At 40.3% G+C, this 10,736-nt stretch overlaps 1 protein-coding gene across 3 annotated transcripts; it reads right to left on the reverse strand.

Annotated features, from left to right (window-relative positions):
• Positions 1 to 360: 360 nt before the first annotated feature.
• LOC117306725 (acyl-coenzyme A synthetase ACSM3, mitochondrial-like) lies at positions 361 to 10,047 on the reverse strand (the record flags this gene model as incomplete). 3 transcript variants are annotated; one of them, XM_033791202.1, is given in 9 exon segments in its annotated part: positions 361 to 460; positions 966 to 1,093; positions 2,441 to 2,498; positions 2,553 to 2,623; positions 3,224 to 3,298; positions 5,613 to 5,681; positions 5,803 to 5,862; positions 7,364 to 7,520; positions 9,932 to 10,047. In XM_033791202.1, coding segments are annotated over 7 exon segments (507 nt in total), but the record flags the coding sequence as incomplete, so codon positions are not given.
• Positions 10,048 to 10,736: the final 689 nt, after the last annotated feature.

Here is a 10,736-nt window from a genome sequence, read left to right on the forward strand (position 1 = left end):
TGGCTCACTCCAATTGGTTTAACATTACTAACACTAGCAAACTTATGAGTACAACCACTATGTGTTAATCTTTTTTGAGAGAAGTGTTGGCTCTGAAAAGAGATGTCATGGTTCTGATGGTTCAATCAGTAAATTCTACTCATCTTCAGGAGCCAGCAGTCTACCTAACGAGATTATCTACAAATTTACAAATCAAATTTCCTTTTATTTACAACATGCAAAACTTCATACACCACGTAAAATGTATGTCTGTGTACGACAAAAGAATCAGCAAACAAGTCTTGTATCCTAACCTCTTGAATTGTTGATTTGATTTGTGTTTAGACTACACTTGGTTTGTGGTCCATCCACATGACTTACCTCTCCCCTTGTAGGGTCTGGAGAAGAGACTACAGCAGACTCAGCTACTGCTGGGTGCTCAATGAGGGCGCTTTCCACCTCAAATGGACCAATACGGTATCTGTGGATAGAATCATGTAAAAAAAAAAAAAATCTAAAATTTGTTGCCAACAAGTGCATGACCTTACATAATAATAATAGTGATTTCTTAAAAAGCGCTCATACCCATCATTCAGTGACGCTCAAGGCGCTTCAACATTCAGTATTGACCTGCAAAGTATAGTGTGGCTATGTTTGAAGTATGAGACCTACTCCTTTTTACATAGTACCAAGTAATAGTTTAAAAGGTGCTGTGGCGCAATATGCAGCTATTCAAACCCGGAACACCAGGGCGTACCCCTTCTCTTTTCGATAACTGCACTGGGTTCTATGTGCGTTACACAACACATGGGACCAACGGCTTAACGTCTCATCCGAAGAGGGAAGCATCATGGTCAAGTGTCTTGCTCACAGGCAAAGGTGTCCCAACTGGGACTCGAACCCACACTAGAGCTTGAGTCAGGTGTTCTTAAACGCTAGGCCACACTTGAAGTGGTTTAGTTGTTTCTAAAGTGATTTGTACATACCCTGCTGATGTTATGATGTCATCACCCCGTCCTACAAACCAGAAATAACCGTCAGCATCACACATTGCCCGGTCTCCTGTCAAGTAGTAATCTCCTTTAAACACCTTAGCAGTCCTCTCAGCATCATCCTAATAATCAGAAGAGATTGTGGAAAGACTGAGACTGAGTAGATTAAGGCTAGAAATTAAGGCTACGGCTAGATCGCCTATGTCTGCCTATTCTTAAACACTGGCTGACCCACTGATCTAGCTGTAGCTTAACTGACGTCAAAAGACACCCTCACCCTTCAAGCTGCCCACAACTGACCGAAACAATTTATTCTTGAGTTGCGAACACCCTACCCCTTCAAGCTGCCCACAACTGCTCTATCGATTGATAAGTTTGTTGTATTCTTGAGTTTCAAACACCCTAACCCTTCAAGCTGCCCACAACTGCTCTATCGATTGATAAGTTTGTTGTATTCTTGAGTTTCAAACACCCTAACCCTTCAAGCTGCCCACAACTGCTCTATCGATTGATAAGTTTGTTGTATTCTTGAGTTTCAAACACCCTAACCCTTCAAGCTGCCCACAACTGCTCTATACATATAACCCTTCAAGCTACCCACAACTGCTCTTTACAATTGATAAGTTTGTTGTACTCTGAGTTTCACACATGTGATTGCAGCATGTGGTCCACATCAGAAAAATAACCTCATCCACTTCCAAAGGTCAGATATCCAATCACCAAGACAACAACACTTGTGCAACACAAGAGGGTGTCGTGGCCAAGCGGATAAGAGCAGCGAACTCAAGCTCTGGTGCTTCTGTTCAGCAGAGTGTGGGTTCGAATCTCGGTCTTGACACTTGTGTCCCTGAGCAAGACACTTAACTAAAATTGCTTCTCTCCACCCAGGGGTAAATGGGTACCTGTGAGGGCAGAGATGGTTCTTGTGATAAATTTAGCCGAGTAGCGCTTATTAATGTTGCACAAGGCTGTATACTCCCCAACAGGGAGCTGAGATGGTTTAAAGGGTCTATGTAACTTTTGTAGGATCAAAAAAACACAATGTCCACAGATTTACACTAAACTTACACAGTTTGAAAATATTACGTGCTGAGGTGCTGTAGTTTTTGGAAATGAGTAAAACAATGTCATGAAAATGATTTTAATCATTTACAAAGGTATTTTCATGACATTGTTTTACTCATTTCTCAAAAACTACAGGTTTCAACGTGTATTTGGTTTGCGGTAACACCATGTGTGTACCACTTGCATGACAGTTCTTTTCAGAAATGAGAAGTCTCCCTAAATTCAGAAAAATCTATTCCGCGGTAATAGAACACAAAGCAAAACAACTTGTTAAAGAAAATAAATCTACCTATACACTCATGGTGATACCGCAAACCCAATATATATTAAGAAACATGTAAGCAATGGCCCTTATTAACACAAACATTGGTAGTGAAGAGGGTTTAAAAGTAACAAATACTGACCTTATAGCGAGTGAAGAGTCCCACAGGGCGATGAGGTTTAACCAGTACCCCTATATCACCCTCTTCCCCTGATGGTAGACGGTTTCCTTCATCATCTACAATGTGAACCTCATACCCTGGGGCTGGCTTACCCATAGACCCTGGTCTTGGTTTTAGACATCTGAACATTCCAGTCAGTAAGACCTGAAAAAATGCAAAGCATTACATTTTAAGGGTGTCGTGGCCGAGTGGATAAGAACACCGAACTCAAGCTCTGGTGCTTCTGTTCAGCAGAGTGTGGGTTCAGATCCCGGTCGTGACACTTGTGTCCCTGAGCAAGACACTTAATTATAATTGCTTCTCTCCACCCAGGGGTATCATGGCTCTGCTGACTGTGGACCACTATTCTCTAAAATTTCAGCATTTGCTCTGTCAGCTAAATTGCTTAAGAATGTTAAGTATGCATTTGCTGTTTCTACAAAATTGTATTCAAAACTATTCACAGAAGTTGTTTTCTATTGGGTGCTTATCAATGCACATTGAACATCAATTAGATTGATCTGGCAAATAAAACACATAAAACAAATGATAAATGTTTTTCAATCGTGCAATAGTGAGATTATTTTCATTTGTTGAAAGTTGGAATGTTCCATTCAACTCCGCTTCGCCTCAATCAATAGAACATTCCATCTTTTAACTCATGAAAATATTTGCACCATTGCACTCAAAAACATTAATAAGTTGTCATGTTTGTATAAAGCTCAATATATGTTTAAGTAAACCACAACACACACTACACTTAACTGTTTCTTTTTGACCGTAGCCCTCAAGAATCAAAGATCCCGTTCCTGCTCTCCATGCATCAATAACTTCAGGATTCTACAAGAAATGGAAATAAAGTAACAACTTTTTAGGAACATTAATCGCCTATATATTTATTTGTCATTTATCCTAGTTAAAGGCACTGGACACTATTGGTATAACTCAAAATAATTGTTATCATAAAAACTTACTTGGTAACAAGGCAACATTTTGGAACATTAATCGCCTATATATTTATTTGTCATTTATCCTAGTTAAAGGCACTGGACACTATTGGTATAACTCAAAATAATTGTTATCATAAAAACTTACTTGGTAACAAGCAATGGAGAGCTATTGGTAATATAAAACATTGTGAGAATCATTGTTATCATAAAAACTTACTTGGTAACAAGCAATGGAGAGCTATTGGTAATATAAAACATTGTGAGAATCATTGTTATCATAAAAACTTACTTGGTAACAAGCAATGGAGAGCTATTGGTAATATAAAACATTGTGAGAATTGGCTTTCTCTGAATGAACCTACATGTAGTTTTTGAGAAAGAAGTAATATCTCACTAAAATATTTGACTTGAATTCGAGACCTCAGCTGAGGTATCGGATTTTAGTATCTAAATGCACACAACTTGAACGACAAGGGTGTTTTTTCTTCCAATATTCTCACGCAACTTCATAGATTACCAATTGAGCTCAAATTTTCACAGGTTTGTTGTTTTATGCACAAATGTTGAGATACACCAAGTAAGAAGACTAGTCTTTGACAATTACAATAGTGTCCACTGCCTTTAAACTAAAATTGAAACACCATTTAAAAAAAGTCCACATCAAGAACAAAACAATCGGTCACCAAAAAAAAATACAGTCTAGTCTGGTAGTATGACATGCTTATTGACAGAAGACTGTTTAAATTTGATTTCCTCAGACTATTGACAGTACGCCTGGGTGACTAGTGCAACTAGTGCCCAAGTCACAAATATTGATTGCTTAGTCGAGTCGGTACTATACCGTCTTTCAACTACTTGGCTAATCAGGCCATCATGACTACTACAAAATGAGACTACCTGTCAGACATCAGTGACACAATCCTTCAATCCTTTCAGCTTGAATATTACTAATGTGCCTGCGGCACACATTGCCACAATGTACCTTCAGATTGAAAATAAGTCACAGCTTGTGTCGTAGTTGCAACTATTTGAGGTACGACTAGTCGAGTAGTAAATTTCACTAGTCGCCCAGGCCTAGTACATATCCTATTGGTTGGCAAACGCCGTAGAGATATGCCCTCAGAAGACGCATATAATCGCGTCTGCATAACGCAGGCTGTAGCTGCATACAGAACAGCATGATGTTCCCTCATTTTGCAAACCAAAATGTTAGTGGGCACGCAGTATGTGCATATTTCATGGGAAGGTGGTACCAGACTTGCACATCTGGAGATTGCTATACAAAAGCTTGCCAAGTCGTTGTACCAGATGTTTAAAATCTCACTTGCAATTGGCTTTTGGAAGAGTATTGTACAGAAGTTTTGGAACTATCCAAAACAACAAATAATTTATAATAGATGTTAAATTTGCATCGGGGATAAAGCATGCCGATCACAGAACTCAGGGAGGTACTGAGTATACAGTCCTGACACACAACGGTGTATGGGAAAACCAAAAATGAATAAACAAATAATTTCCCCCTGCCTAAGGAAATAGAACACGCTGTTGCAAACTGCTAACCATCCAAGAAGGACCTATGGTATAAATGCAAAAAAAATAGCTAATGGCCTGACGTTTCGATCCATAGCAGAGTCTTTGAGTCTTTCTCAAAATAGCTAATGGCCTGACGTTTGGATCCTAGCAGAGTCTTTGAGTCTTTCTCAAAATAGCTAATGGCCTGACGTTTGGATCCTAGCAGAGTCTTTGAGTCTTTCTCAAAATAGCTAATGGCCTGACGTTTCGATCCTAGCAGAGTCTTTGAGTCTTTCTCAAAATAGCTAATGGCCAGACGTTTGGATCCTAGCAGAGTCTTTGAGTCTTTCTCAAAATAGCTAATGGCCTGACGTTTGGATCCTAGCAGAGTCTTTCTCGAAGGCTCATTGACAACAAAACAAACCTGCAGCCGATTTCACAAAACGCTAGGAGCAATCCTATCTCGAGTTAGGACGAGTAACCCGTCTTAACTTAGGATGAGTTCAATGCGTCCTACGTATTTGGATACGGAACTGAACCCGTCCTAAGTCCTAAGATTAATCTTAAGTTAGGAAGAGTTTGGTGAAATCGACGGCTGAACAGGTAACTAAGTGTTCTAGAAAGATTCCGCTAGGGTGGAAACGTCGAGCCATTAAACTTGTTTTTGAGTTAGGAAGAATCAAGATTCTTACCAGAGGTTCCCCTGCACTGACTGTATGACGAACTGACTTGAGGTTGTACTTCTTTAGATCCTGTTGTACCATCATTCTATATACAGTAGGAGGTGCACACAAACCGCTGATGGGATACTTATGTAATAACTGCAATGGAAATAACAATCAATGTCAAGTTTTGTTCAATTGTTCAGGGCTCCTGTTGTACCATCATTCTATATACAGTAGGAGGTGCACACAAACCGCTGATGGGATACTTATGTAATAACTGCAATGAAAATAACAATCAATGTCAAGTTTTGTTCAATTGTTCAGGGCCCAATGTCATAGAGCCACTTATTCAGAAAACATTGCCTAAACGTGTTTGAAGTAGAAATCAGCAGTACAGTCACATATGCAGTGTAGCCGGTAGAGCCACTTATTCAGAAAACATTGCCTAAACGTGTTTGAAGTAGAAATCAGCAGTACAGTCACATATGCAGTGCAGCCGATAGAGCCACTTATTCAGAAAACATTGCCTAAACGTGTTTGAAGTAGAAATCAGCAGTACAGTCACATATGCAGTGCAGCCGATAGAGCCACTTATTCAGAAAACATTGCCTAAACGTGTTTGAAGTAGAAATCAGCAGTACAGTCACATATGCAGTGCAGCCGATAGAGCCACTTATTCAGAAAACATTGCCTAAACGTGTTTGAAGTAGAAATCAGCAGTACAGTCACATATGCAGTGCAGCCGATAGAGCCACTTATTCAGAAAACATTGCCTTAAACGTGTTTGAAGTAGAAATCAGCAGTACAGTCACATAGATGCAGTGCAGCCGATAGAGCCACTTATTCAGAAAACATTGCCTAAACGTGTTTAAAGTCAAAATCAGCAGTACAGTCACACATGCAGTGCAGCCGACTAAAGGTCTTAACATTTAAGATAAGATTATTACAAATTATGCTTATCTTTATTATGAGACTGAAATTTAATGTCCAGTGGCTAGAAGCGACCACAATTGTGTACTTTGGGTGCCAAAATACAAAGTTGTAAAACAATCATAAAGCACCTTGATGTCCACTTACCTACTCGCAATATTCGTTTCCACGCGACCGACAAGCCATGGAGTACCACCAAAATTAAAGTGTTTTTAAAACTACGACACCAAGCTTGGCATCAAAACAACCGGCCCTTATGGAGTCATATGAAGACAAGAGTGATGCATGCTCTCTTGTCAGCCAAGAGACTACCAAAATAAAAATTGTCATCTGAAGACCAATGACCCTGCTGGCTGGCGCAGACAAATAAAGTTACTCACCCAAGGCCGACGAGATCAGCCACCCATAACTGTTCCAGGAGTTGATTGCAATGGACAGTTTGAACATGTAGCTAATTTGATAATAGGGACCTTCCCAGTATTGACAGATCACTATTACCTTCATATTTATTGCACTCATGCCTTGTCGCATGTTCAGCCAAGAGAAGTACATGTATATTAATCTGACATGGGCCCCACCCATACACCTTGCAAACAATATGTTTGCAAACTTATGGTATCACGTCAACAGTCTTAAAATGTCACTGAGTTGGACAGTGCCATCATTTCTTTACCTTTTACTTACCACCTTAACTTGATGTGTTCGTTTTTCCCTTATCGCTAATTTAGCTGCTTTTATCATTAAAGGTTGTTACGTACCCGAAGAGTTTTATAGGAAGTAAGCAAATTAGCTTTTAGAAACAGTTCTTATATAATGCACAAACACTGGAAGTAATTGAGCTAGCTCACCTCTAAAGTATGCACAGGGTCAAACTTTGGTGTTTGAGAAATGAACACACATGCTCCTTGTGTCCATGGGGCAAAGAAGTTGCTGTATGCAGACTTAGCCCAACCAGGATCTCAGATGTTCCAGAAGACATCAGTTGGAGTCAAGTCCAGCCAGTATCTGAAGAAGGTACATTTGGAGAAACATTCAAAACAAATGAAACCATTCTTCAAGACACTGCATCATAATCTGTGCACCTTATCTGTGCACTTTATACATACTACGCTCTGAACAATCCGAACTGGCTAAAACTGTATAAAAATGAAGTGGACGTACATGTAGTAGCTAATTTTTATGGTCTTAACACGCTAGCATTGGGTATAAAATGCTGCAAATGTAGTGTCAGTTTGGGGGGAGTGGAGGGCAGGGTCATAATACAAATCACCGTGGCAAACCATGGAGGAAGGAAGAGAAGGAGTTCGAAAAGAAAACCGCAGAGTAACAAAAGAAAACCTTGACAATGCCCCTGTCTGACCAGTGGGAAAAGATAGAAGACCTCCTGCAGGATGGTCGATTAGTGAGCTGTTTGTACAGAAGGTGTGGTACCACCACTCTGCACTGTTGCCTTCGTGTAAAGTTGAATCAGTGAAGACAGGAATTGCGAATAACCACTTCTTTATTTACCGTTTGTGGTGTTTTCATGGAAATATCACAGCAAATGTTTACATTTTTGGCAACTTTCCTGTCACTAGCGGTGGTTCAAAATGTGTGTATTAGCACACGAGGGTGGTTGGTATTCAATTGTGTTTTTCGATTTAGTGTACAAAAGCGTACAAAAAAATATCAGGTCTCAAAAAGTAGTTTTTCAAACAAACTGACATACATGTATACAGGTCGCCCATTGTTTGTGTAAGGTATGTCGGTGATTACGAGGTGTCGTTAAATTCCCGCAATAATAATAATAATAATAATAATAATATCGAAGTCTTATATAGCGCACGTATCTACCAAACAAGGTACATGTACTCAAGGCGCTGAGTATATACAAACTTCCAGAAAGATAGGTTATTACAGTGATGAATTCTGAGACCCAATTATTTAGCACCTTATAAGGGTTTACAAGGTGCTACGGCGCATATAACAGCCACAGCCAGGAACACCGGGGCGTACCCCTTCTCTTTTCGATAAGTGCACTGGGTTCTTTTACATGCATTACACAACACATGGGACCAACGGCTTTACGTCCCATCCGAAGGAGGAAGCAATGGTTAAGTGTCTTGCTTCAGGAAACAAGTGTCACGGCTGGGGATTCGAACCCACACTCTGCTGATGAAGAGCACGTTCTTAAGCGTCCGTTTAAAACCTTGCAGGGTCGAGGCCGTGCGATAAAGACCGGAGCCGAAGGCGAGGGAGGCTCGGGCCTTTATCCCACAGCCGCCGACCCCAGAGATGCCAAGTCCAGAGGCCACCTATGCGTGAGATTTTCAAAGCTCCCACCTTATTAAGTATTGTAGTCGTCTAGAGTAGGGCAGGAACTACATGTATAGCTGGGATCATCGGTAACCTATGGTGGCCCTGAAGGGACATTAAACATATTTACGTGAATATTGACGTCAATATTAAATGGATTTTGCCCTAAATCAAAAATACACGTCAATATTCACGTAAACATATAATGTTCAATGTCCCTTCAGGGGCACCATAGTAACCACCCAGTCTTGTGTTACTCCTAGTAGTAGTAGTATAGACCCAGTGACTGGGGCCAAGATTCCTTTTTTCAATTTTTTTTTTTTCGAAGATCCCTTTTTTCGAAATTTTTTCGAAAAAAGGAATCTAGCGCCCAAGTCACTGGGTCTACAACTACTCACTAGTAGTAGTACTTTGACTTAACCTCAATGAGATATCCCTTTTTCTTTTTGTAAACATGAGTGAAAGAGTGGTGGCAGGATTAATATCCCCCTATCCCCTATTATTTATAGGATGACTTTTACATCCAAAAGTAATATCTGGTTTGTCATGTTGTCAGTTTTTAGTCGATATGAAATAGCATATAGTATCTAATTTACCTCATTTCTTTTGAACAAATTTATGAGAAAGTGGTGGAGTGATACGGAAAGTTATAACCTAATATCCAACAAAATCACAGACCCCTTTATTTAGTTTTTCATTCATTATACTTTTTATAGGGGCCTAACCTAATAATAATATAAAATAGTATCTAACTAAAAGTAAAATCTAAACACGCTTTAGGCTTGTCCTAATTACCTCAACGAGTTATCCCTTTTTGTAAAAATTAGTGAAAAAGTGGTGGCAGGAATCAGGATACGGAAAGATATCAAATTCCTTGTTTGTCACTGACACTTTTAAAGAGTAAAGGTCAAGCCGAACCCGTCAAAACACGACCCACGACCTGACGACGACGACTACATACACACGCCATGCACACACACAATTGAAACACACACACGACGTTACGGTCGCAGAGTAACTCCTTTTCCCCTACATTTTACACCGTAAGCCTAAGCCTACACCGAAAAGACTAGTAATTTTTTGCAACACATACCAATAATTTTCCGATATTCCATTCTCACTTTGATTCGACGTTCAGTCATTCGACAAGGAACCATTTCTGCTAAAGTTTATCGTGTCTGCCATGTTTCGTTTACATTGTTTTTACAAACGGCCACTTTGGCTTGAGCTACGGATATCACCGCGTCTGCAAGTGATGAAGAATAGGCAGTCACACGCAATCTAGGCGTATCTCCAGCCGAACTCACCGTTTCGGATCAATTCAGCGTTAATTTTTTTCCCCAATTTTTTAGCCGACTATGAGGGCGCCCTATCATACCGCCGTTAATTTATTTTTTCAACTTAGCCGACCATGAGGGCGCCCTATCATACGACGCCATAGACCTTTTCGCAAATACCGGGGCGCGCGCGTAAAGCTAGGAATTAGGTGCATTGTGGTCTTGCTGGTATCCAAATTTGATCCATATATATCCCACAATGCACCTCATTCAACAGTCTGCGCGTGCGCATTGGTATTTGCGATAAGGTCTATAGACCTTATCGCAAATACCAATGCGCAAGCGCAGACTGTTGAATGAGGTGCATTGTGGGATAGATATGGATCAAATTTGGATACCAGCTAGACCACAATGCACCTAATTCCAAGCTTTACGCGCGCGCCCCAGTATTTGCGAAAAGGTCTATTCGCTCGTCCCCAGCAGCGCCGTGCTTTAAAGGGACACACCGGCCAAATTGGGCTATTTGGGCTACAAAATAGACAGAGATATGGGACTTCAACGGTCTTCCAGGAATGAAGAAGAACAGTCCTTAAAAAAAATCATCAAATTTTGCGATTTTTGAGCATTTTAAGACAAAAACGCAGGTCGC

The sequence above is a fragment of the Asterias rubens genome, unplaced genomic scaffold (assembly GCF_902459465.1).
Source record: "Asterias rubens unplaced genomic scaffold, eAstRub1.3, whole genome shotgun sequence".
NCBI lineage: Eukaryota > Metazoa > Echinodermata > Asteroidea > Forcipulatida > Asteriidae > Asterias > Asterias rubens.